The 27216-nt window shown below is 43.0% G+C and overlaps 3 protein-coding genes across 10 annotated transcripts in view; 1 reads left to right on the forward strand and 2 right to left on the reverse strand.

The window, feature by feature from the left end:
• Positions 1 to 276: 276 nt before the first annotated feature.
• rbbp5 (retinoblastoma binding protein 5) lies at positions 277 to 6717 on the reverse strand. Of its 3 annotated transcripts, none has more exons than XM_088308266.1 (14): positions 6448 to 6717; positions 5760 to 5785; positions 5502 to 5674; positions 5247 to 5387; positions 4947 to 5109; positions 4743 to 4852; positions 4343 to 4462; positions 4074 to 4227; positions 3927 to 3998; positions 3682 to 3799; positions 3001 to 3070; positions 2571 to 2806; positions 2133 to 2210; positions 277 to 590 (listed from the first exon to the last, which is right to left on the reverse strand). In XM_088308266.1, the coding sequence occupies exons 1-14, from the start codon at positions 6464 to 6466 to the stop codon at positions 538 to 540; spliced, it is 1533 nt and encodes a 510-aa protein (XP_088164392.1). In that variant the 5' UTR covers positions 6467 to 6717; the 3' UTR covers positions 277 to 537. The 3 variants fall into 3 exon arrangements, with proteins under 3 accessions (XP_088164392.1, XP_088164390.1, XP_088164389.1); XM_088308264.1 differs by having other exon boundaries at positions 1980 to 2210; XM_088308263.1 differs by having other exon boundaries at positions 277 to 2210.
• A 139-nt stretch (positions 6718 to 6856) lies between these two features.
• Positions 6857 to 27216, reverse strand: part of cenpp (centromere protein P) — a 63575-nt gene continuing 43215 nt past the window's right edge. For all 4 annotated transcript variants that reach the window (XM_088308268.1, XM_088308269.1, XM_088308270.1 and 1 more), the window contains exons 7-9: positions 7441 to 7520; positions 7264 to 7355; positions 6857 to 7170 (exon numbers count right to left, since the gene is read on the reverse strand). In XM_088308268.1, coding sequence (XP_088164394.1) covers positions 7043 to 7170; positions 7264 to 7355; positions 7441 to 7520 — 300 coding nt within the window. In that variant the 3' untranslated portion in view covers positions 6857 to 7042. The remainder of the gene's footprint in view (positions 7171 to 7263; positions 7356 to 7440; positions 7521 to 27216) is intronic.
• Positions 8506 to 19805, forward strand: ecm2 (extracellular matrix protein 2, female organ and adipocyte specific). Of its 3 annotated transcripts, none has more exons than XM_088308261.1 (12): positions 8506 to 8689; positions 11574 to 11708; positions 12043 to 12201; positions 13663 to 13857; positions 14519 to 15154; positions 15282 to 15397; positions 15493 to 15628; positions 16225 to 16382; positions 16666 to 16805; positions 17961 to 18073; positions 18289 to 18502; positions 18587 to 19805. In XM_088308261.1, the coding sequence occupies exons 2-12, from the start codon at positions 11576 to 11578 to the stop codon at positions 18753 to 18755; spliced, it is 2169 nt and encodes a 722-aa protein (XP_088164387.1). In that variant the 5' UTR covers positions 8506 to 8689; positions 11574 to 11575; the 3' UTR covers positions 18756 to 19805. The 3 variants fall into 3 exon arrangements, with proteins under 3 accessions (XP_088164387.1, XP_088164386.1, XP_088164388.1); XM_088308260.1 differs by having other exon boundaries at positions 13663 to 13852; positions 14475 to 15154; XM_088308262.1 differs by lacking the exon at positions 13663 to 13857 and having other exon boundaries at positions 14480 to 15154.

The following is a 27216-nucleotide window of genomic DNA, read 5'->3' on the forward strand; positions in this document are numbered from 1 at the left end:
TTGCAGAGCTAGTTTGCATGCTTGCATTGGCAACTCTGAGAAAAAAAAAATCAACCCAGCTCATACCACTGAGGGCAACATGTAGTGGTTTTGATGACTTTTCATACCTTGAAACTGCTAGCTAGCCCGTGGCTACTGTACAGTGTTATTATTCTTATCAGAAGTTATGTTACAATTTAATTCATTGAATGGCATTTCAATGTCAATAAAATCACACAGTGGCTTGTTCGCAGTCAGGTTTGGCAAACTGAACACATGGCTTCTGATAATTTCACATTGAATCCAAAATGTTTTAATATGTATAAAAAGAAGCCATTCAGCGCATATAGACACGCGCACACGCACCCACACACACACACAATGATGAAACAATTCTATACAAGTCAGACAGTACAGAGGTCATGATCTTTCCTGTCCGTGTGCCTGACCGAGGTGAGGGAGTTTCCCACTTGTGACAGAAGTGGAAAGAGCACATTTTCTTGCTTGCTCACAGTCTGTTTGTGACAGTTGGCTTCTGCATGTCTTTGTCTCATCGCCTCAGTCCATACCGCCTATGTCATGCTGCTTGTACGCCTGGGTCACCAGCGTCCCTGCAAAGGAGGAGCAGGTGACTTGTCAGGCACCGCTAGATCATATTTTTGTGATTAAGATAGATACAAATAAACAATATTAATCAAAATGCCATGTTTCGACTAGTGAAGGCGCATAGAGCAGTTTCTTTTAAAGATTTTTGGGAGGTTGACTTCCCCTTTCAAGTTTTAATTTCTCCATTATCTGTTAAAAATAAATAGTGAGAGAGAGAGAGAGCGAGAGAGATTTAGTTTCTGTGGGAATTGGACGTTAATACTGAGGGGCGAAAAAAAGTTGAAACTTGTTTGGTAACATTTTTCCAAAAGGAAGAAATTATTTTCAAATGGTCTGAAAAACAAATGTTTGTTTCACTGTAAATTAATGCTACGAGAAAAAAAAAAAAAATCCAGTAGTTATGTCCACTGTGGGTGTGGCATGCTATTTCAGAGTGAGGGTACATTTCTGGAAAATAAGTAAAATGTAAAAAAATACCTCTACCTGCACAAAGACTCTTAATGTGAAGGGAGCAGGAGTTAGTCAAGTGAAGACGACAAAAAGGACAGGTAGTGAGCAGCACACTTAACAAGACCAAAAGAGCGGAGCGAGGCGGGATAGGACGGGAGCGGGTGCAGGGATCAGGAGGGCCAAGCGGAAACGGGATCAGCCAATCATCGATTACATATATTAGTGTTGCAATTTAGGGGTTTTGAAAGTCGGCAAACCACAGAGGGACTTGGATGACGCGGGTCATTACATTCACCAGACACCTCATTAGGTCCACCCTCCAATGCAGGGGTGGGCAAACTTTTGCAAACCCTTTCCGAGCCTCGGCTGTGCATCGTCTACCAACAACGCAATGAAGTGAACAATTGAAGTAGCACATCTATGACAGCCATCTACAAGAACAGAATGGAACAACATGGCCTGGAATGTTAAAACGTTAGCAAGTGAGTCCTTCAGAGACGTTTTCCCGTCAGTATTTGATGTTCCGAGATTGCAAAGGTGATCCTAATGAAGTGTCCAGTGTCTCAGACTGTGGCTTAACACCAGGCAGAGTTCTCAAACTTCTGTGGTCCGTCATTTTTAATGTACTGTGACTTTTCGACCATTGTAATTTTTTTTTCATGAGGACTTTTGTCCACGTGCGTTCCCAGACGCACTTTTTGAACCACTAATGCAAATTATTTTGGTTTTGTGGTATTCTTTGGACCCCAGTTTGAGAAGCGCTGCTTTGGAGACCTGATGGCCGACTGCTTTTGTTATTGTTTGGGCTTGGGGGGGTGGAGGGCATTGAGAAGCAGCACAGGGTGACAAGGCTGAGCTGTCAATCAGCAGAGCTTAGTGGAGCAGAAGGACCAGCAGGACAGCACAGCGCCCCCTGTCAGCATCAGGGGCAATGGCATGCTTACCTGTGGCCAGGCCCCCCTCTGCCCTGCCCTTCATCCCTCCTCCTCCTCCTCCGCCTCCTCCCGGCCCCGAGCTGCCCAGGACCTCCATGGCGAAGGACGCCCGCTCGCCCCCCCTGTAGGGCTTGGGCCTGAAGGGGAAGTCTTTGTCTTTACCTTTGGAGCCTTTGGGCCGGCCTGCCGCCTTCTTCTTTGACTTGCCATCTCCCTTCACGCCCAGCAGGGGGTGCACCTCTGGAAGAGAAACAATCGCCACCTTGATGTGAAGATTTGCCTGACTTGGTGCTGCTGTTTTGGTTAGTAACAACAACAAAAACCCAATCCCTTCAATCGTCAGCGTATCCAAACAGAGCAAGACTGTTTATGTCCCTGCATAGGTGCTGCTGTGTTAGTGAGCAACAGAACTATCGCCTCAGAAATTGCCATGTCTGGTTGAGCACCTTAAGTATTCCTTAGCTCTCACTCTCTTGCGTTCTCCAGGTAGGAGGCAAAGCATGCTGCTTCAAGCTGTTTCCGAGAGGAACTTTACGGTAAAGCTGATGCAAATAATTAAACACCAAAATAGTGCTGTAACTTGTGGTTAACCCTTCTCACCATCAACCGGCACCCCCTGCAGTTCAATGTTGGTAGTGCGTGCCTTCTTCTTGGCCGGGGCTCCGTCGGAGGACGGTGGCCGCTGCTTTTTGTCACCGCCTTCCTGCGTTTCTTCAGGACCTCCCGCCTGGGGCGTGGAGTCCGGTGGGGGGCCGAAGGGGTTCTCCTCAGGATCCTCCACCTCGGGGGCGATGGGAAGGTACAACAGAGCCTTGTAATCTTCCAGCTCCTCGTCGCTGCACAAAACACGTACCAAACTATGAAGAAGGTGTGTATGAAGGTTATACAACTTCATATTTCGGTTGTTTGGCCTTGGGGGAGGTCTGCACGATGCATTTGTTGTTGTCATTGAAGGTGTTCAAACAAGCGTGGCGTGCAGTGAATCTGCTGATGCCGTTGGATCAACCAGCCACCCGGGTGTATCCCTCACCTGCTGCAAAAAGCCACAATGGGGTCCACCGTGGTGACGTCCACCTCCTCATCCTCGGCAGCGTCCGCACCTGCCACGGTTAGAACGGGCAAGACCAGTCAGTTACACAAAAATCATGGGAGGCATGCAAATATGATAAGAGACAGCAGTCGTTCGTATGGCGACGGGCTGTCATTGTCAAAAGTCTTGCCGGCATGTCAAATTTAACAGCGGCCACAGCTGTCTAATTTTGGGCCAAAAGCACTCACATCGTAAAAACCTTGACTGTCCGACTAGTATTATTTTAGTCGAGTTATTATACAGGCTAATCAAAATGATGTAATTCCTTTCATTTGCAAAATTAAGACAGTTAAGGCTCTCACATTCAACATCTACTTGAAGGCTTGAGTCATCCATCGTCATGATTTTATCTACACGAATTAATAGGCAAGTTTATACAATTTAAAAAGTCATCTTAAAGCTAAGATAGCTGGAAAACAACATAGTAAACGTTTTTATGTGGGAATTTCAGAACAAAGCTTTCAATTGATTCAGTAACAAGTTTGGCCTTTTCGCAAGTTTGAGTCAAACAAAAGCCAAGATCATAAATCAGATCAGTGACTTTCCTAGAAAGTGATCTGATGTTTCCAAAACTGATACAGTGCTTATTCAAGATCTTTTTTTTTCTTCAAATAAACGTACCGGTCTGCTCGGGTTCACTCTTGTCTTCGTCCTCAATGTCAAACTCAGACTCTCGCTCCTCGTATTCGACGTTCTCATCCAGCTCTTTGAAGTCTGGAGCAAAAGCGCTCCAATTTTCCTGCGGGTAGAAAACAGCAGTTTGGTATTATTCACTTCTGTATGCTTTTTTAAATTAATCTGGCAGCAAGCAGGTTTCTAGAATGTTTCCCTGGCAAATGTGGGACTGTGCAGGCCCTCCTACTAACCACTTGGTTTTGGGCCCAGATGGACACCACTCCGCTTGAGATGGAGGCGATGATGGGGCGCACGGGATGCCACTGGACAAGGGAGAAGAGCAAGGTCACATGACTGTCAAGAATGTGTAGCAACACAAACGCCCGGCAGGTCCTTACGGCCACGTCCAGCAGCAGCTCTCCTCGGGTGCCATGCAGGATCTTCACCAGATTACCGATGCTCTTCTCCCAGATGTAGAGGGCGTGCTGGCGGGCCGAGCCGGCAACAATGTACTCGCCGTCTCCAGAGAAGCAGCAGCGCTTCCACGGCGTCCTGGATGGTGGGACAAGAATGATGACGGATGGTAAGACATAGTCAAAGGCGGCCCTTGTGTCGCCTGAGCACCTCTGGCACAGTAACGGTCAAGTTCAAGAGGGACAAGGCGCACCTGTTGACCAGGTCTTGGAGTTTCTGCATGGGTTCCGGCTCGCCGTCGCGGCCACAGGTCAAAATTTCCCTGCCGTCGTAAACCCGGATGATGCGGTCTGCCGTGTTGATGAGGAAGCAACTGCAAAGACAGATCAGTAGCAAAGGAGATTGATTATCGCCTTCATTTATTGGAATGTAAACTAGAATTGATTTGACTTTTTTTTGTTGTTGTTTTTTTCATTTTCCACCAAATTGTCAGTTTTCAGATATTTTATTGGTCTTGATCTATTTACACAATAATAATATATTGTTCCTTGCTATGTTGTTCTTAAAAATGCTATGTATGTGTAAAGTTGGGTTTGAATTGTTTTTACACATTCATTATCATATTTTTAATGTTTAATAATAATGACTCTCACCTGCCCTTGCGTGCAAATTCAATGGATTTGATGGCGGTGGTGTTGCTGGTGCCAGTGGTCACTCGGAACGAAGCCACCAGGTCCTGAGTGTCTGTGTTCAACACCATAATCTGCCAAGCAACCATTTCTTAATCAACAAGTCTGACTGATTCAACACCAGCCAATGAAACGCATGCATTTGTCCGGCTATCTCGGCTGGCTGACCTTTCCTTTGGCGTTGCCGGTATAAATGTACTCGCCCCGCCTGTCGAAGGCCGCCACCACATTCAAGTCCGAGTCGTCGTCCACGGGCAGGACCACATGTTTGGAGTCGGACAGAGTGAGCAGCACTGGCGCCGACTTCATGGGGCACACCAGCACTTTGTCCCTATGGAACAAGCCTTGATGTTTGAGTCAAACGTTTTGCACCAAGTAACAGAGAAAAATACTAGGCTTTCCAAGAATCAATGGGGTGACCAAAGTAAAGTGTTCCATAGACTTTCAATTCTCTTCTGGTAGACTTACATGTCTCTGGGGTGGCACTGCAGCTTGAGGATGGGTGAGGGGAAGCGGAAGCGCTGGTCGCAGTCACCCGTCAGTACGTCCCACTGCGAGACGATGTTGTCTGTGGATGCGCTCACCAGCTTGTGGCCGTCTCGACTCCAACTGCGAGTACGTTTTTTTTTTTTGCCCCATAGCATTAACTTGAAGCAAAAGCCACAAGAATAGTAGAAATATGAAGAAGTAACACATGGGGACGAGTGTGTGGTTGCGTCTCACCATAAGGAGCAGACAGGGTGTATGTGTGCACTGATGATTTTGGCGATGCCACGTGTCAGGAAGTCCCAGATGACTATGCGGCCGTCGTTGCAGCCCACCGCCAGGAGGGTCCCCCAGCGGTTAAAGGTGCAGGTGAGGGCCATGCTGATGCAGTCCAGCGTTCCATCTGCCTCCTGACAAATGCAACAAAATGGGAGCCAAGATGCAGTTACAACCGCATGCATTTTTCTAAGAATGTTATTTGTGCATTTGCTTTACCTCAGGGTAGTTCTGCCCAAAAGATTCTAGGGGACAAAGAAAAATAAGTGTGGACAGTGGACACTCATTGAAGAAATTGTCAACATGATTCCAAAGTACAAACTTTCAACACGACATATTCGCTACATAAACATTAGTCACAATTGTCTTTTTATTGCATGTTGAAACTTGAAATCAATTATAAACCTACATGATAAAATATGAATGACTTAAATAGGAGATTAAACAATGAGGCTGGCTGCAACGTAAAATTTTCATGTAAATATGAAACTACGTAAAAGAACAAATGAGGCGAGTGGCTTCATTACCGACCAGCTAATATTTTTTAAGTTTTATTCTGTCACTAATAGTTTTTGAATGGCACGTGAACGAGTACAGTAAAATAATGAAGGCTTAAATGAATGCATCTGACTACGTATGAAATCACTAAATATTTCATTTACCGTATATAGGCTAACGTTACTTACAACACCATTGTTACACGCAAACCACGTTCACACTGCAAAACGTAACGTTTAAAATACGTAATACTAAACATGTATGGGAGTTATCCCAGTAAGCGTATCAGAAATCGGTGTCATTTTAATGTCATTTTACTTGCTATGCTAGCTCGCGATGCTAACCACAACAAACACATCGCAATGTTGAGAAAAGACGTGATCGTTTCAAGCAAGTTTTCTTTAGTTACCGAGCAGTTCAAGATTCATTGTGTTCCGAGCAGGGGTCCGACGATTTCCAATTACTTGATCTTAATCAATATATCCTTCAATTTTTAATCGTATTTTCAATTCAGCTGTTTAGACCCGGGAGACCCGCCGAGCCTTCAACAAGGACCCCAAACCATGTGACCTAGAATATGCCTGAACAAGTAAAAACCACATATAATACAAAGGAAATGGGACAGATTGTGTCAGAATTTCACCCTTGCTTTGGATTTCTGATATAATATGTCGTAATTAATATCTCCGAAAATAATTTGTCGTATTTATTACGTCTTGAGATTCTACCGGAGACGCCATAAAGGACCCAAAACAATGCGACCAGGAATATGCCAGAACAAAATACAGCCATAGAGACGATGGGCGAACCGCCACCACTTGGCAAACAATTTTATAGTTTATTATTTAATTGAAGCCAATTAGTTTATTTTAATATACATTGCATTTAATTGTCATTAACATATGTTTATAAAAAGTACAATATAATAGAGTGCCACTTTCCTTAAGAAAAAAACAAAAACACATTACAACAATTTGTGTTAGTTTTTTTTTCTTCAGAGTCATTTAATCAGTTATGAGTCCCGCTGCTCGGATGACCTCCTCCAAGGCAGATTCAGGCCCCAGTAGCCTCAACAGACTGTGGAAAGCCTCGGTGGCACCACCTATGGCCTGAGATGGGAACAGTTGCAAAGCTGTGGAGACAATTATTCATGTTATGAATAAGGAATCAACTTCATCATGATGCTTCTTCTTCTTGACAGATATGTGTTAGAGAAGTATCTCACCTCTCTCTGGGATCTTTGTGAGAAGGTCCATTTTTGGGGTAACTTGGCCTTCCTTGGACACGTCCACAGACCAGTGCACCAAAAACGTGCAGCTGACATGAAAGGAAGAAAAAGGAAAACTTTTCAAAATGGTACAAAGGAGGGCACATTCATTTAAACTAATCTTTTTTTTTGTACCCTGGAAGATCAGGATGATGAAAAGCCAGCAACGATGAATTGCAACCACCAGGATCACACACCACATTCCCATATTTGGCCTACAACAAAAACATACACACATTTATTGTTATTACAGACACACAGATTTTAAAAGTCTAAAAAGTCTCTTTGTGTCCTGATTTGAGTGGCGACAAGTCCAACACGTTGCGTTTGTGTGTGGCGTCCACATAACCAGCAGGGGGTGGAACAAGCTTGTTTGAAACAAATCAGTAGAGAAAGGAGGGCTGAATATTTTCAGAGGTTTCTACTCCTCTCCTAAACTCTTTCTCTTTTTTTTTCACGCTGAAATATGAGATCAAAGCTGACTCGGCACTTTATATTTCCCCAACGACAACATTTGGGAAGTCCATCATGCACCACAAGAACCAGAAGCAGAAGAAAGAAGCACAAGAAGAAGAAAAGGAAAAGCTAATCACAAGAACAAGAGGAAGAACACGCGACAAGAACAAGAGGAAGAACACGCGTCCGTGTGTGTGAGAGAGACACGGTAGATGTTTGTTGCACCATCACAACATGTTTTGACACAACTAAACACACTTCAATGGACTGAGAGCCGTCCCTAATATTTTGACCACGCACGACACGAACATTTTTTGACCTGAGGTGGGTGCTTCCAAGCTGCAATTATTTTATTCCAGAAATGACGGGTTTAAGGATGTTACGTTGTTCAACATATGCACTAATTGTAGGATGGTGTTTACGTGCACCAGGAATCACATTTTGTCACAAAGAATGTTTTTGTTTTTCATCCAATCAGCTTTTTTTTTTACCTTTTTTATTAACTAAAAATTAATTCTGATGACACACTTGTGAGAATTGTGCTGTTTTAATTTTAAGGTCATATTGTTGAGGTTGTGTTTTTTTTTTTTGTTCTTTGACGTTTTCGGTTTTCATTGAGTGATATATTTGGCCACGACGTGAACTCTGACCTCCTTCCAGACCTGAATGACGCTCCCCTCCGACACGCTCGCTCTCTTCCTCCCTCGCTCTCTCTTCTTGCTTGCTCGCTTGCCCTAATGCTGTTGCACCACACTCGCTACGCAATCACGACTGCGACACACACAGAAACTTTTCTGGACAACACACACACATATAGGAGAGCATATCTGAACAAACACACACACACACACACACATCTCTGGAGAAGCTTCCACAAGAAGAGGAGGAGGAGGAACGGAGGAGGAAAAATTTGGCCTTCAAAGTGCTGGTAAGGTCCACTTCCTGCCCGTCTATCTTTCTGTCAGTCATTAGCTCCGCCCCCTAAGCGCACGTGTATTGTTTGGTGATGCTGAATTCTTATTAATTTGAATACATACTGTCTGTATTACTGATTAACAACACATTAGTCCTCAGGCAGAGGTCTCATTGTTAGACGTGCCGTCATCAGAATTTATGTAACATTTTTCCCTTTTAGCAGGCAAGAACCATATTTGGTTACTGACGCCAGCGTTCAAAATGGACGCCAGCAAACCGCACTCATAGCCAGCGGACCAGAGCTGAGCCCCCAAAGCCGCTTTGACTTAGTCACATGAAATTTGGTAGACACGTCTATCATGGGCAGACCAACGAAAAAAAAAAAGTCTCAAGAAAAAAAAAACATAGGTTGTCTACTACTTGACTAAACTCTTGAAATAGTTAGATTTCTTTTACAATATTATTTGAAAAATTTAACCCCTCATGCCAGTTTGACTAAGAAACATGAAATTTGGCAGACAAGTCTATGAAGACTAGACCCACAAAAAAAAAAAAAAAAAAACTATAGCAAGGCCACATTTGAAAAGACTCAGGAGGTTTGCAATCCCGGTTCAAAGCAGCGATTCGTTCACATGAACTTATTTATTGTTATTTTGGATTTAATTCGGTCCATGAACCTTTGCAACAATACATTTTGTCGGCATTTCCATCGTGAGTAGAGCCACAAAAAAGTTGCAAGAAGCCATGACAGAAAGGACACTGAGCCACTTTGTTTGGAAGCGGCCATATTAGGCACAGTTAGCTCCGTTACGCACAACTCGAGAAAAAAAAATAAATCAGTTTCTCTTTTTAACGACATTTGGTAGACACAATTATCACGAGTAGACCCACAAAAATAGTCTCAAGAAGCTATGCTTAAAAAGACACAAGAAGTTTGCCATTGTGGTTACAAAGTGGACATTTCAGGCTGATTTCGGTCATTTCACCGAGCAATTTGATGACAAACGTCTCCAATAGAGTGAGTCTGATTGCTACCAAATTTCAAGCACATAAATCACAGATATGGCCGATGCTAAAATTGCGAAACATTTTGTTACTGCAGGTGGGCGGAGCGTGGCAGCGAAATTTGATGACTAAATCCACTTGAAAAAAAAAATCAAAATAACTGGCCAAAGTCAAGCCCTGAGTTTTCTAATCAGCGTTGAAGGTCTGAATATGATATTCTTTTAGCACTTTAATGCTTCATATAGTTTTAATTGCAATAAGTTGAGAGATGCCACATGGCGAACAAAGGTGTTATTTTTCTTCCTTAAGTGAATGTTTTTCCTGATGTTCTTCAAAAAAATACATGTAAAATGTCACTTGAACGAGCAAAAAATGAGAACAGCTCACATTGTCTGGCCTTCATTAACACACACACACACACACACATGCAGTTATTTTTATCCTGCGTTCGAGCTCCATGTGAGCCTGCTCATCCAGGATCTTAAAGGGGTAAAAAGTATTTTCCACATCTCCCCTCCCTCGTCTTTCTTCTGTCTGAGGACACACGAGGCATGAACCATTAAGCACTCTCTGTCGCTCTTTCTCTCTCTCTCTCTTCCTTAATTACTCAGAATAATTAACCCTTTGAAGTGGCAGCACAGTTTCATCAGGTGTGAGTTATTACTGTCCACGTGGGGGCAGCGGAAACAATTCCTAAGTTCACAAGTTGTGGTTAAGTGGTTAGAAAATATGTGGTCTGCTATCAAAAGTCCTCTGAGCTCACTTCTGTCAACCACTCACAACTGATGTGAGATTTGTTTTCCCCCTTGTATCAATTTCTATAAGTCGCATCATCAATCTGTCGAGTATATGAGCTATGAGCTAAGTTAAAACCTTGCAATCAAACAAAATCACGAGGAAACCTATCAAATTACCATCAAACTGGCTTCAAGAGCCTAAACATGTTTAAATGATGAATAAAAATACTCTAAAGCAGGCGTGGGCAAACTACGGCCCGGGGGCCACATGCGGCCCATTAAACGTTTTAATACGGCCCGTTGAACTTGAAAAAAAATTAAATGAATAAACCTTGTATTTTCTAAATACTGTGGCGTGTCAAACACAGATATTTTGTTGTAATGCTTTTGTTCATTTTCATTTCAAATTAAATGTATTTTTTTCCACCAATCAAAAAGTTTGCTCTAAAGTGTCCACTTCAAACCAAAATGGCAGACTTCATTTTTCTCTTCAGTCAGTTTCTTGAGACTTTTTGTGGGTCTGCACATGATTAACAAGCCGACCAAATTTCAGTCAAACTGGCTACAAGATAAATGGGGAACAAGACTAAAACGTCCGCTTTAAACCAAAACGGCAGACTTCATGTCACTTTTTGAGTATACCTCCTTTGAGGCTTTTTTTTGTGGGGAGGTCCATTGATGCTTGACATCTCTACCAAATCAAAAAAAAAATGATGCCTAGTCAAACTGTCTTCAAAGGCTGAATTCTTTTTCCAAAATGATTTCAACTTCATCATCCACCTGACAACGGCCGAGGTTTGAAATTTAGTAGCAGTGTGACTCAAGTCTCCAGGAGTTTTTGGTACTTTAAAATGTCCACCTGAAACCAAAGTACCACAATGCACAGTCCTAAAAAGTGCTTGTGTCTATCTTCACATATTCACACCAAATTATCAGGTGGGTGTGTAGAGGTGGAAGCTTTAATAATGACAGGACTGCAGACTACTAATTACACACACAAAGAGTATGTGAAGGCCAGTCGCAGCACGGACGTCTGTGTTGTCACCAAGGTGCGGCAGGTAAAAAATTGTCTTCTTGTTGGACGAGAGGAAAATAGACATTTGGAGGTTGACGGTGTGTTTAGAGAAGTGTGTGCATGCGTGTGTGTGTGTTAAGGTATGAAGACGGGGCTGCTTCTGGCAGCTCTATGGCTGCTTCTTTTCACCGTGACGGAGGGACAAAATGGCCGGGGAAAACTTCGCAAACCGGATGGAGGAATACGACGGTTGAAGAGGAAACGGGACGGACCAAGTAAGCTGAGATCCGGTAAAAAAAAACAAAAAAAACCATACAAGCTACCGTTGAATGCTTATGGCTAGTTTTTAATAACTCCTCCCAATCCGTCAGACAAATGTCACGTAATCAAAATGCTTTGTTTCGCGGGGTTCCGTTTGAAAGGTATGGTCACGTAAAATCTAGATCTTTTCCGCCAAATATGTGTGATCTCTGTGTGAAAGAGCCCGATGATACGGGGGGTCAGCCTCCAGTGAGGAACACCGCAAGAACCACAAGAACCGAGTCATAGCCAAAACAATGTTATTAACTTTTTTGGCCTTTGGGTCTTGTGGGTTCTTGTGTTTTGCAGGTCAGGCCGGAGTCAGATCGGGGAGCGCGAAACCACTTAGGAGCCGACACGCTCCCAACAGTCCCCGCGTTCCGGCGCAGAATGTTCGAGGGGACGTTGTGCTGCTGGAGTCCTACAGGGACGTACCGGAGCAACACTCTAGCTACAACGTTCTACCAGGTCAGTAGTCTGCCATGTGAGCCTCAGAGAAGCTAATCTTTTCGTTCACATTTTGACGTGAAAAAAATATTTACAATATCGTGCGAACAATGCTTACATAGCAAATCGAACGAGTTGTAACTTGACGACAAAGACAAAATGCAAAGACAACACATCGAAATGAGACGACTTTAGGGCTGCACAATATAGCGATAAAATTGAAATATTGTGATTACAATTAATTAGCTACGTCTTTCATTATATCAGTGGTTCTCAAACTTTTTTCAGCCAAGTACCCCTTAAGTCTCTCTTCGGGTGATTGACGGGTAACGAGAGGTAGCACGTGACAAGTTGGGTCGAATCATTCTAGGTTGGGGGGGGGCTTTGGGTTTTTAAAAAAATCATATTGAATAACCTAATGATCATAAAATTTGTTTTATTATCTTATATTTGAATTCAATACTAATATTTTTAAGGATTTTTGCACGTTTGTTTGTTTTCTCAAAAATCTTGCGTACACCGTGGAGTTCCTTCAAGTACCCCCAGGGGTACTAGTATCCCTATTTGAGAACCACTGCATTATATAACAAAAATGTAATTTCTGAGTTACATACAGGTAATATTGCAATATAAAAATCGCACATTACATGTTTTTTTTTTCCAATATCAAGCAGCCCTAGCGTTAACATTCTCAATTGTTGCACAAGTGGAAAGATATGCTTGTAAACATGTCATGTATTAAATATCATATTATGAGACAAATATGTGTAAGCTAAAGGCTTCTCCTTGTATAAGAAAAAAGGCCATACGTAGTTAAGTCCAGATGTGTATATTTTGCATTCATGAAGAAAACTTTGAAGTGTGGAGGAAACGCCGCTTACTTTTAACGCGCTGTCGACACGATAGCCGCACTTGAGTGCGAGGGTGTAAGCGCAGACTGCCGTATGGCGGCAGGACAATGCGGCAGTCGATGACAGGGTAGGGCGAGAGAGAAAAAGCCTCCTAAATAAAGCTTGCACATTCTGCCTTGCATGAAACAAAGCAGCCACCAAGTGTAAGATTAGCAGCATCAATGACAGAGGGGCCACACTAAAAACGGCCGCAAACACTCACTTGTTGCACTGCTAGCTGACTCAGCGACACACACACACTCACTTGGCTGCTTTGCTGTTGAAAAGGTGCACTTAAGCACGGGGAGCAGACGATGACTGCTTTGTCTGGTCTGATGCAAAAGCGTCACGTTTGATAAGAGGACACCATATAATATTTAGGTCCACAACAACAACATGATTGTATCGTCTCATCAGTGAGCGCCAGATGGGCATGTAAGGCTGCTCATGGAAATGATTCAAAATGCAAGTATGGTCACAATGAATTAAATTTGTATCGCAGGGCACTACTTTAAAACAAAAATACTGTTGAATGCTCTGTGGTACTCACACAATAAAAAAAAAGGGCTAAACGGACTGCATGTGTGTGCAGGTAAGCATGGTCAGTGCCTGTTCCAGGGCATGACCATGTTCAACCAGGCCGTGTGGTCTCCCTCTCCGTGCGTCACGTGTCTATGCACGGGCGGGCGAGTGGTCTGCGACGAGCTGGCCTGCCCGGTCGTGCCCTGCCGCCTCCCGCTGGCGCCCGCCGCCGCCGGGGAGTGCTGCCCCGTCTGCATGGACTCAGGTACTAACGCAGCACGTGAGGAAGCGAGCCATGCTGCCACATCGGGAGGCCATACGGATGACGATGCGTCTGCGAGGCCTGGGGGTTTTTGTTGCTCATGGCTAAACTTTGCAAATGTGTGCAGCGCATTCGTTCTCACGTTGGGGTGGAGCATGTTCATTAATGTAGCACAAACAATAACTTACAACATTGGTGATGGACGACGATGTTGATGTAGGTGACATCGTCGGCACGTGTGCATGCTGGCGTCAAAATGAAAGCATAGTGACATAATCCAAGAATTAAACCCTTCAACCAATAAACGCTGTATAATCGATACTAGTGATAGACCGATTATCAGCCGATTATTTTGGGTCGCTGCAGCTCTCTCTCACTCTCTCTCCTATCTTTCACATATAAGGTGCATGTATGACATGGTTACAAATGTATGTGTGTACGATACATACACATGTTATGTGGGATGAGGCTTGTCTGACTAGTACACTAACACACAGCCGTCTGTCTGTCTGTCCATCCTTCTGTCATTTTCTATCTTCCTCCTTCCCCCCCTCAAACCTTTTCTCCTTTCCCGTCTCTCGTCTCTTTCCTGCCCTGTGGTCGGCCATTACCGCCCTCACCTCAGATCCCGACCTTAGTCTTGAACTTTCTGGTGACTCCCCAGCACCCCGTAACCGTGACGACCACCAGTCCATTATCACCACAACCCCCCAGTTCAGCCACGAGGAAATCCAGCGCATCCTCTGGCGGGAAGAGGAGGAGCACCTGGAGGAAGAGGAGCGATTGAGAAAGCGGGAGGAGGTGAAGAAGAGGAAGAGGAAGGAGAGGAAGGAGCAGGAGGAGAGGCAGAGGAGGATAGCGGAGGAGGAAGAGGAGGAAAGAAGGAAGACGGAGGAAGAAGAGAGGAGGAGAAAAGTGGAGGAAGAGCAGAGGAGAAGAAAAATGGAAGAGGAGCGGAGGAGGAAGGAGGAGAGAGAAGCATGGGAGAGAGAGAAAAATTTGAGAGAGGAAATTCTGCAAGAGGAGGAGGTGTGGTTGAGAGGAGATGTCTTCCAAATGCCCCCCAAAGAAGAGGAGGAATCCGAGGAACCAGATCTCCTCCCTGCTCCCATCCCAAGACCTCCTGATGCCACGAAGGATGAAGTGAAGGAAAAGGAGCAAGACAAGGAGGTGGCGACGAAGGAAGGAGGTCTTCCTCCTGGCTGCGAACTCTCTGATGTCACGCTGACTTGTGACAACGCCAGACTGACGTACTTCCCTCCTCTACTCATGCCAGAGCTCAAGTCTCTCAGCCTTGAGGGTGAGTGACACATCTTCTCGCTCACAACACATCTTTGATAGACACTCACAACCAATAGATCAAAGAAAAAAAATGAGGTTGACAATGATTAAATATCATTATGAAGCGACGTTTTGTTTTCATGCAGGCAACGACATCAGCAGCATCCCGGCGGAGGCCTTCAACGGCATTCCCAACCTGGAATGGATCAACTTGAAGAAGAACAAACTCTCGTCCACAGGGATCGATCAAAAAGCCTTTAAAGTGAGACATGGCAGCATACGCCACGGTCACCTTTCTATTGAGCATCGAATAACAGCAGAAATTCATTTCCCTGTCAATCAACGCGCGTCTACCAGAGTCTGAAGATGCTGCGCCGTCTGTACTTGGACGGGAACCTTCTAGAAGTGGTTCCCGCCAGTCTTCCAACGAGTCTGCAGGAGCTGAAAATCAACGAAAATCGACTGCAAAAGATCCACGGATACACTTTCCAAGGTGATTCCGCATCTAACTCAACAACTCATGCCGCCTATTATTATAACCACACTTTGTATCAAAATTGTAGTTATTCGTATCGTAATTGTACTGGCTTGTACCATATTTAGCGAGAATCATTAAATAATTTTAGTAAATCGGATTGTTACGCATCACGTCATAATTTGAGTGAATTGTAACGCGAGTGAATCCTAATCTAACAAACCTGGAGTCAATTATATTGCTTCATGAATCCTGGTGGATCATACTTGTAATGACTCCTACCGTATCGCATTTGAATTCAATCACATCCTACTGTTGTCAGAACACATCATAACTCATCGTCAAAGGAGTATCGTATTTTGTTGTAACTCAGATGAATCGGATTTTATTGGCATTTTAGTGAACGGAATTAGATCACAATTCGAGTAAATCGTTTCATTTTGTGAATGAAAATAATCATTCCGTATCATCCTTGGAGTGAATTGCATCCCATCACAAGATCGAATAGCATCAAATCGCCGGAGAACCGAGAATCAAAATCAGTGCGAATCGTATTATTGGAGAAAAATGTATCGCAATGTTCTGTAGCGTATAATTGTTAAGCGTACTTGCAGGTCTGGCTAGTTTGGTGATTCTGGAGCTGGAGGCCAATCTTCTAAGCGAGGCCAACGTGGACCCCGAGGCCTTTGCGCCCCTGGTGCAGCTGTCCTACCTGCGACTGGGTCGAAACCACTTCCGAACCCTGCCGCAGGGCCTCCCTGCCTTACTCCTGGTACGTGCTCAGCTCATCAGCGTGCCATCTGCTGCCTTTGAACAAGGCAACTTTTTGACAGCTAATCGGAAACATTTCAGAGATTTATGATGCACTGAAAAAAAGTTCCAACAAACCACAGCAAGATCTGCCAAATAAACTCGACTGACGCCACTGAGTGTGGGACAAATGTATAAAACCAAGTCCACGTGCGGTCTTTTTTTTCCCCTTCCAACCAAAAGAAATGTACGCTAAATGTTGAAATTTATTGAAGAAAATACAAAAACGCTACTGCTTTCCTCAGGAGTTGTACCTAGAGAACAACCTAATTGAAGAAATCCCAGCGGGCATCTTCAACCACAGCAAAAACCTCAACGTGCTCTCGCTCAGGCACAACAGGCTGGAGGAGAGCAGGATCGCCCCTCTGGCTTGGATCCACCACAGGTTTGGCAACACATGTGGAATGCTATCCAAGCTAACAGCCGCTATGTTGACATAATGTATACCGTACCAACATCCCGCTGAGTCCAGAAATTACAAAGGCAAAATCATTATGGATAGTCAGACATGATTTCATACTGGGGTGGATCAAACATTAACATGCTAACAGCCATTATGCTAACATCCAGCATGCTAGGACAATCCGTGCGTCCTTTATGTTAAAAAAGATAGAAAGTGGATAGATTTCACATAATACTCTGAAATCAAATAGAAATTTCACATCATACCCAGAAATCAGATTGTCTTCCAAACAAAGAATGTACAAAATGCTCACATGCTAGCAGTCTGTTTAACATTCAGTCATTTGAACTACAGAAACGACTTGGGACCACTACACCCAAGAATCTTTCCGATTTTAAGATGTTTTTTTTTTTTTTAAATCAGTTACAGAACTCTTATAAAACATAAACAAATCTGGTGTCTGTCCTGACAAAAACAAAAAAGTCGTTACAAAAATAATACATTTTTCTATGTGTGTGTAAAAGGCCCAAGACAGACCATAAAAGATTTCACATCATAACTTGTCATCAGAAACTATCAGAAAATGTAATTTTGAGTGCAGAAAATACGAAGATTTCACATCTTACTCTATCTCACACAAGAATGGAGAAAATGCTGTGTTGCTAACAGGCTGTATGCTAACATAAGACGACAAAACATTTTGATACCCGAAACCACTAAGCTAGCCCTATACGCAAGTCACATGACACCATGTAGCACGACCCTATTTCACACCAGAGTTGCAAAAATGCTAACAGTCAGCATATAGGATGCCTCAATAGACAGGTGCTCGGGTTTGATGAGCTATCCAGACAGCTAACATGCTAACGTCTGCCATGCTAAAATACAGCAGACAAGAAGGAACACAAAGCGCTCAGAGAGAGCCATCAGGAATTCGCATCAAGCCTGTTGATCGGCTAATATTTCAATTCTTTCGTTTCACGAGGTTCAGCGACGCATGATTGACGATTGACTTATTATTTTTGGCTCAGGTGCTCGCCTGAGCGCTTTGTCTTGAGTGGGCGGTAATTCTGTGAGATGTCTACCGAGGTAAAAAGTCCTTGGGCCTTCACCCGTCCTCGTGTTTTCCTGCTGCAGGAGTCTGGAGTCCCTAGACCTTTCCCACAACAGGCTGTACCTGGTGCCGTCCTTTCTGCCCAAGTCACTAGTTCACCTCGTGCTGGTGGGGAATCGCATTGAGAGGATACCTGGTGGGTGGACACCACCGTACACGCTGTACCTGTATGCTAGACAGAAACCCCGTTTTGAAACGTAATTTGAAACTCTAACATTGGTTTGCCAATTTGGAATCCTCACTGGGGCTTTAAAGCCTAATTTGGAACCTTATCGCTTGTTCGAAAGCCTTCCCCAGGCAAAAGTCTCCTGTTCTAACTATCCATTTGAAAATGTCTCGAACGAACCTCAGGCTTCGTGTTTGCTCACATGGACCCTGGCCTGGAGTACCTGTACCTGTCCTACAATAAACTGGACGGCGAGGCCATCGAACCAGAGTCGTTCTTCGGGTCATACCACTCCATGGTGGAGCTGTGTCTGGACCACAACCAGCTGCTTAACGTGCCTTCGGGCATCAACGAGATGACCAACTTGCACTTCCTCAGACTCAACAACAACAAGATCAGGTAAGGACGGACCGGAGACTTTCTCCATCTTCAGCCTCGGCTTGCATTCACCCCCCACAAAAACGTGGCCTCGCTCTTTTCCAGGAGCGTTCCCGACGAGGGCATCTGCGACCCGGAGCACAGCGGCGATTCCACGTTGGTGGCCGTGAGGCTGGAGAACAACCTGATCGACCCGCTCAAGGTTTCCCCCTCGGCCTTCTCCTGCGTGCGCTCCTCGTCCAGCGTGGTCTTAAAACCCCAGAAAACCAAATGACCCTGGCCACCAAAACGCACTTTGCAACTCTTTAACATATTTAAACGAGCAACCACACACATTGACTTAGAATTTCCAATGAAATGATGTGAGCCTGCTTCATCCCTGTGTTGCCGGACTGCGTGAAAGGTACGGACGCTGTGTGGAAACTCAGGTGAAGGTTTGGCTTTCTGAGGTAGTATCTGGGGTGTAAACGGAGGCAGAGCGATTGCTGGCTGTGTGAAAGCTGGGACAGGGCTGAGTGGTGGCGAGTTTAACACCCGTCACCCAACACTTTTTTTTTTTAATTATTATTTAACTTTTTGAACATTGATACTGCCCCACTGTTGCTGTGAGAGAAGTATTAATTTGTCACCGTCCCACTTAATTTAGTTCTAGCAGTCGACTGCGTGAAAAAAACTAATATGTTAACACTTGACCAAAGGAACTTTATCAAGGGGGAAAAAATATCAAAGTAGAACTCATTTAAAACAGACTTCAGTGTGAAATCAACCTAAGTTGCCTTTTCAGACAAAACACAGAACCGTGTGCGGCTCCAATCTTTGTGTGAAAGCAGCTAACCTATAACAACATTTTTGGACAGACAAAAATTTTGAAGCCCACCAAATGAACTGCATGAAAGGGGAAACAAAAATTAGCTCTGACGAATGCGCCAATTTTCCTGTAAACTGTGAGACAAAATTTTCACACTCAACCAAACAAGAAGCCAAAGTCCGATTCTAAAGTTTGGCGGCGTGAAAGCAACCCAGGCCCTTTCACACAGCCACAGTTGACCTATTCTGCTTTTTTTGCATTTTCACACAGCGAGCGTCACTTTCTACTACCTTGGACCTCACCACTCGGTAATGGTGCCGTTCACACCGTACGGTGACACATGGATAGGGAAATTTTTTTTTAAAAAGCGTCAAACTCTTTAACAAACAGCGTGAAAGTGTACGTAGAGCTGTTGAGCGGGGATCACAGTGAGCACGTTTGCAGCGGATTTTGTTGCCGACAGTTTCAATTCCGAGTAAACTCCAAATATTTTCCAATAAACACGTTTCAACATTGTGTCATCGTCCTCACTTGCAGTCGCTAACATTAGCTTAGCGAGCAGTGATTGTTCGGCCTCTCGACTTCATGTCGCCCACACCTGAATCTAATCGAGCGCACACGAAGGAGAGCCAACATTACGGTCATGTTTTCCGGGGACCGCTCGAGCTTTCTTAGCGTTTGACTTTCAGCGATAATCACGCAGTGGCAGCCAAAACAAAACAGGCCACTGGAAGAGAAAGTGAGAGAGCATAAAAAACAAAAAACAAAAAAAACAAAAAAAAAAAAACATTTGAAGACGATTAACAGCGTACACGACTTCCACCGCGTAAACGCCAGATAATTATGCGCAGATGAAAAATGACTTTGTAATGATGAAATGCACTCAGCGTCCTGGATTACATTTCAGAAAAGTCAATAGATGATTTTGTTTTGCGTTAAGAATTGAAAAACTTGATTGACCTTGTAAACATTTGGCGTTTTCAGCCCCCCCCCGGATGATATCATGTAAACAAAAAGACAAGAGATATCTTGTCGCGATTAATCAGCAACTAATCAATCATCAATTTATTTAAAAAGTATTTTAATATTTGATTGATTGTTCCAAGACATCGCATACAATGTGGAATTGTGCAAAGAAGTCAGAATTTCAGCCTCTTGACAGCAAATATTCTGATTTCTGTCACCCTCCATCTGTGTGTTTCATCCAAATGCAACATTTGCACACATCTGCTTATACTTTGGAAAACAGCGGTCAGCATTTCTGCAGATTTTTGGATGCATGTTACGGACTTAAACATTAACGTGAACCATAATCAATTTATGTTTGAGCATTTTCTACACCCTAAATTTGAAACGCTTTCCAGTTTGTGAATAAAGGGATGAAAATGACAAAAAAAGATTTTTCCTCTGATTCAAGTAATCCAAAAAAAAAAAAAAAAGTAATTAACTCATTTACCACCATTGACGGCTAAAGACGTCAAAGATCTTTTTTTTTTTTTTTAACTTGGTGAATGAGTTGATTGATTACCAAAGCCCGATCCAAACCGAGGCTCCTTATATATTCGATACTTGACGATATATCAGTAGCCGTAAATGGTTGGATTGAACGTGACAAATATAAGCATCCATGAAATGAGTGAAATGAAATTAAAAAGCTACATTAAAAGTCAAATATTGTTATGACAATAATATGATCTATGCACTTCCGTAAAATGTTAAAGAGTGTGCTGTTTCAAAAATTTCCAAATTGTATGCCGTGTGTTGAGGCAATCCCGGGAATAAGAAAGGAGAATCTAAATGTTCTGCACTCCTGTTTCAGTCAGTTCTGTTTGACAAAAATGGGCCGCAGGCCGTACTTTGCACACCCATGACCTCCAGGGGAAAAGCGAGGTTCCCCTGACAACGGTCAAAGCAGTCAAACTTTACGTCCTGGCAAAACTTTGTAAACGCTTCCTCACTCCACACGAGCCAGCCAGTCCAGACGCGGGGTTTTTTTTTTTTTGTTTTTTTTTCTCTCTCTCGCCGAACTTGGAAAGAATGAGCGGCTGCGAGAGACACGCTGACTCCAAGCGGGATGGCGGGGCCTCGCTCCTCCCGCTCCATCGGGAAGTCATTTTGCACGTTGAAACCGGCGCTACTGCTGCTGTGGCAAACCAGGAGAATGATAAGAATGAATGTTGTCATGCTTCGGGAAGGCCAAGACCAACTGACGACTGTCAGACGACACGTTCCATTGCTCACGGATCACGTGTGAGCGCTTCGGTGCGGCACTTCATAACGGCAATAAACATTTGGACAGACACACGTGGATGGACGCAAACCGTCGACTGCTAAGTGGGCTTCGCTTGTCGCTTTCCGTCAAATGGTTGAGTGGCTCGTGTGTATTATGTTTTCACATGATGGAGTCGAGTCCATAAATTTTGCAATATTGTCATCTTTTCGGCGCTACACACGTCACCGCAATGGCTCTGAAATGAAACGAACAAGCTGTGCTTTTACTGCAAACGTTCAGATTTAATTTGAGGCCGTTGAAATCCAAATCAGGTGAACACTGACGCAATGCAATATATTTTTACTAAGTATATTGTGGCCTCCTACTTTGGAAGGAATTGTCCGATATGAACCAAATGGCTGGGGAAAAATGTTTAAAACATCATGATGTTGAAAAAAGTTTGGGATTGTTCATAAAATGCAGTTTCCATGGCAACGGGCTGTTTTCCAAGAAAACAGCACTGATTTTGAGGGTCTAAATTAGGGGTGTCAAACTCAAATTTAATTAATTTTTTAAAAACAATATAAATGCAGATTTTTTTATAGTTTTTTTTTTAATTATAAGTGCTTATTAATGTTTAGTTTTTAAAATAACTATTATCATGTTGAATGTTACGATTATCATAGAATGTAAAATGGTATAGTAGTCGTTCGGTGTAGCCTTGCGGGCCAAATATACTTACACCCCGGGCCAAATTTGGCCCGCGGGCCAGAGTTTGACACCGATGGTCTAAACATTACAAAATATCATAAATAAATGTGATGCAATTAAGGCGTTTTTCTGAGCTTATATTGACACGGCACACATTGTGTCGGTCTTGAAAAATCTGTCAAAATGGTCTGAAATGGCCGCGAGTTCAGAAAAGGTTTTGTGACGGTGATACTTTAGAACAAATAATTGCTGAGGTAATGCTCTTAATGGGAATTTGTGTCGTCTGGATTATTGAAATGACAGCGAGCATGCAGTGGCAAATGAATGCTTCAATTTGACGAGCTGCAGGGAGACATTCAGCGCAGTATATCACACAACGATGACCTTTTCATGTACGTAACAAAGATGTTCTGACATGTGGAAACGTTTTGCTTCCTCGCCATAAAACAAGCAAAGCCAAAGCCAACAGATAAAGCGCCGCTCTCGTGGACATTACAGTGAGAAGATACGAGAGGAGAACGAATTTGCCAGCATCGCATCAGGCTCTCATTAGATCATGTTTGGGAAAATTGCATCCTTTATAACCTTGGAATCGGCCATGAGGCAAATAGTCTCATAAGATACCAAAGTGCAGTGAGTTTAAACACTTAATCATTGGCATCATCAACTTCGTCGCGGTCACGATGTCGCGTGTGGGGCGATAGTTGCACTCGTTAACGTGACAATCTGCGATCAATTCAACCACATCAGACAACTCCAAATTGTTTACGGGCATGAACTGTACGTGTGTCAAAGTGCAACAAAACAAACAATCAGGTTGCAAATATAGCAGTGTCCGGAAATGTGGACTGGAAAATATAACAAATGCAAATGCGGGTACAATGAAAGAAATCTGATTTAACATTTTGATTGATTTTTGGGGGTAACAAAATCTGATTTCATTTTTCCCCCCAAAAATCTGATTTTAATTTCTGCCCAGTAACCTGATTTCTTGATTGCATTATTTTACATTTCACATAAATCAGATTTCTGTGTTTTTTTTGTTGCAAAAATCAGATTTCCGATTCCTACCACCACAAAAATCAGATTTTTGATGATGATGATGATTTTTGTCACAAAAAAAAATCAACTTTATCATTTTAATTATTAGTATGATTTTTTTTTTTGCATAACTCACATTTTATTTTAATGCTGTACAGGTGGTTGGCTGGACACGTACCTCGGGTCAAACATATCCAATTTGGATAAATAACTGCTTTTGGAACATATGAATGGCCGTAACAATGTTTATGCTTCAAAAACCTCCACATTTTCCGAATTCTGCATTTTCACAGTAAGTCTGCATTCAAATTTCCAAAATTCCCCATTTTTTGCCACCTCCTTCAACATTTCTTGACAGATTTAAATTTCAACTACAAAACATTTGACACAAGTCTCACTCCACATTTAATTCCACGGCATTTCATTTCAGTTTTTCAACATTCACATGCAATTTCACCAGAAAAAAAAAAAAAAACAACCGGGTAGAATCAGCCTTGTAGCGTGTGTTGGTAATGATGATTCACTAGTTAATCTGCGCAGACACACGCCTATGGATTTAGTGGCTTGGCTTTAATTGCTACACAGACTTTAGGATGATGCGAACTTCCTGGACTGTCCTCTCATTTGCACTGCAAATCTTGACAGCAGGTTTTGGCAGCGAATAGCCCCTCCCATGACACGCCACCGCCTGGCTCACTAACGCTTGTCCTGTCCTATGTGCAAGCTGTGTAACTGCCTTAAACATAAAATCAACCAAGTCCTGCCCGCTATATACAGCAGGTGAAATATACTTCATATAATTCAAAACAGCACTGCTACTTTAACACACACGGGAACAGAAGCACAAATATGATGGATTTTGTATTTTTATTTTTTTTTTTTAATAATTGATACGATTGGCCTGGCTCCCTGTCATCTATTCATTTTCTGCATATTTAATCAATTTAAAGTCTTGAAAATATCATGAGAGCAAATCATTTAAACTGCCGAAGCTCTTTATGTCACCTCAAGATTTCAAGTCTGCTTGTTGTTTTCAAATAAAAACGAGTGGGAAATGTTTGGTTGGATAAATTACAGTAAGCCTGTTTTGGAAAAAAATAAATAAATAAAATAAAAAGAATCGATGACTGTGATGCTTCAGAGCAAAAGGAATTGGACAAGCATGAAGGCAAGATTGTGTGCAGATTCATTGTCACCGCTGCTTAGCTCATCGTTTTATTTATTGTACGACTCATTGCTCCAAGACGTTTGGAAAAAAAGGTTTAGGAGAATGTAACAATAGTCGTTTGCTTTTGTGAAGTATTAAACATATTTTTTTTTATTAACCTTGTAGCTACTTCCACCCACGTGTTACTGTTGTTTCTCAGCTGTGCTGTGAAAAGCTCCACTGCTCCTCTCATGCAACGTCTGTCAAAGAGATTACGGTGGGTGAGTCAACGTCTTGTATTCCGCTTCACAATCCTCTCCAGGAACATTCCAGATGCTCCCTTTCCTAGCGCCTCGATCCTGCTCAGGTATACGACACACCTCGGACCACCGCATTGAGTGTGAACAGACGCTGCCACGATAGCTGCACCGAAGTCAGATGTCATGTGAAGCACTACATGATGTTCGTCATGAAGCGACTCTCGGGAATATTACCAAACACAACATGATGAAAACTAACCCAGCAACTGTTTATGTGGCCCGAAATTGACTGGCAACTGGGCCGTTGTTTGTCCGTCTGCACCATGACGGACTTTAAATCAATTTAATAAATGTGTTTGGGATTGTTTTTATATCAATTTGAAGCAGTTTTACAACATTTTGTAATCTTGCGCATGAATAATATACCATTAAAAAAAATAAACTAAGACTAAATATACTAACAAAGCCACAAAGTCAACTAATTCAACTACCTTAACTCAATCAATCCATCAGACGTATATATACGTTGTAAAAATTGTAGTCCCCGCCTCCCAAAGACGTATTTATACGTCGTAGCCTTTTTTTTTTTTTCTTTTTGCGTCATTGCTTCATGTTTTTATATCTCGAGAACACAATACTCTGTAGGCCTTGTAAAATCAGTCAAATTCCAGAAAAACGCTGTAATTGAGGTGTTTCCTCTTGTGAAAATGGCTGGGATAAAATTAGTTGATTACAAAAAAAAAAAAAACTACAAACAAAATGAAAACAGTGAAAACGATAACTCCGATGGCCAGTCAGTCGATTGTGTTTCCAATATGTCTCGTGATCCTATATTTGGCGCCCGGCCTGTACGCATGGGTGGAGCTTTCTTTCATTTGTTATTATCAAAGTCGAGTGCAGTTAGAAAGGCGCCGTTGTGGGAGCGAACAGAGTGGCCTTGCTTCCTCGTCAATGGGAGTGGCTCCTCTCACTACGTTAAAAATCAGCGCAGGAGAGGCGCACAATCTTTGACAGGGCCGAAGCCGGCGCTCAACCCTCCGTCCCCCTGCCGTGATGCAGAGGGTTCGACATCCACCACACTCATCTGCAGAGCTCAGAATCTGTCTGTCTGCACCTTGATCACCTCAACTTCACTGGTCTGAGATCAAGTCTGCGTTCAGTCACAAAATTGTCAGGTGCGTCACCGGCACGGAAATCAAGATGTGGCCATTTTATGACGGGCGCTTTGAAAATAGAACGCTGACTGACAACCAGTGTATTGCTAGTCCATTCATTATCTTTATGGCTGCCCTGACATTGATTGGCAACCAGTCCATTGTTTGTTTATACACGCAACGCCAGTAGCTGGAAACATAGTTTTGAAATGAGAACAATTTGGAAGTCAACCAGTGATGCACGCTGCCACGCATTATCCCAAATTTCTCGCAAAAGTGGATGTTTCATGGAAATGGGAAAGTGGATCTCAAGCATTTCTCCCGAGATGATCTCAGAAGCCTCGGAAAGTATGACTGCCCACCGGCCCCCCCAGCGAGAAGAAAGGAGCCTGGAAAGCAGAGCTGCTTCTCTTTTGGCTTCTTCTTCTTGTGTGTGCCAAACCAGGGGCACATTTGCTCCGTCTAGCGACGCCTCGGGGCCGTGCCTCGTGGTGGTGGTGGTGGTGGGGGTGTTCCAGCTGGCCTCAGCAGAAAAGAGAAATGGAAAAAAATGAAAGAGGAGAATGTGAGCCTCCGACGAAGGCAACCCATTTTGCTTTTCTCCCCTCTTTAATAGGTAAAATGTACAATGTGCAGGGTGGTTGAACCACGAACAACCGACTTGTCTGTCGGCTGTTCACATTCGTATATACTGCATAAACTTTGGATTAGGACTGCACATTATATGGAAAGAAAATATGCAAAAGGCAAATACATGCAATAAGTTTCTTCTGAATTGGACCAGTCAGACGCAAACTCAAATGTGCATCACCATCCAATAGCAGAACATGATCTAATGTATTAAAATTAATTAGTCAAGAACAGGGATGGACAAACTACGGCTCGGGGGGCCACATGCGGCCTGCTAAATGTTTTAATCCGGCCCGCCAAACTTGAAAAAAATTAAATAAATTAACCTTGTTAATGTTTTATTTTCTAAATACTGTGGTTTTTCAAAGACATATTTTTGTAATGCTTATGTTCACTCTCATTTAAAATTGAATTTATTTTTCTTCTCCGATGAGGCGAGGTTACCAAAACACTCCATCCATCTGCTCCTGGTCCGGCCCCTTTGTCAAATTTTAGAACCCACTGTGGCCCGCCAATCAAAGTTTGCCCACCCCTGGTCAAGAATATATTGAGCTTGCTTATTTTCCAAAAATGTAATTTCTTTAAGTACATGTTAACTACTGCATTACTACCAATATTGCTAAATTCAACAATGAAATTGCATGCCGCATGTTTTTCTAATATATTGAAGCCCTACATTTTGATTTTTTTTTTTTATTCCGCTCAGTTGTAAATATGTACATCGGTATTTTTAGATTTATTTATTTATTTATTTTTTATGTTACTATTCTGT

Source organism: Idiotropiscis lumnitzeri, chromosome 11 (assembly GCF_059441095.1).
Source record: "Idiotropiscis lumnitzeri isolate Australia: NSW breed Sydney's pygmy pipehorse chromosome 11, RoL_Ilum_1.0, whole genome shotgun sequence".
NCBI classification, from domain to species: domain Eukaryota; kingdom Metazoa; phylum Chordata; class Actinopteri; order Syngnathiformes; family Syngnathidae; genus Idiotropiscis; species Idiotropiscis lumnitzeri.

Coding starts and splice junctions, on each gene's coding strand:
- ecm2 (XM_088308260.1), top strand. CDS start 11,576: ATGAAGACGGGGCTGCTTCTGGCAGCTCTATGGCTGCTTCTTTTCACC. Junction 12,202..13,662: donor TAGCTACAACGTTCTACCAG/GTCAGTAGTCTG, acceptor ATGTGTGTGCAG/GTAAGCATGGTCAGTGCCTG. Junction 16,806..17,960: donor CTGGCTTGGATCCACCACAG/GTTTGGCAACAC, acceptor TTCCTGCTGCAG/GAGTCTGGAGTCCCTAGACC.
- rbbp5 (XM_088308263.1), bottom strand. Junction 4,853..4,946: donor CCGGCAACGCCAAAGGAAAG/GTCAGCCAGCCG, acceptor GTTGCTTGGCAG/ATTATGGTGTTGAACACAGA. Junction 4,228..4,342: donor CTCCAAGACCTGGTCAACAG/GTGCGCCTTGTC, acceptor CCCACCATCCAG/GACGCCGTGGAAGCGCTGCT.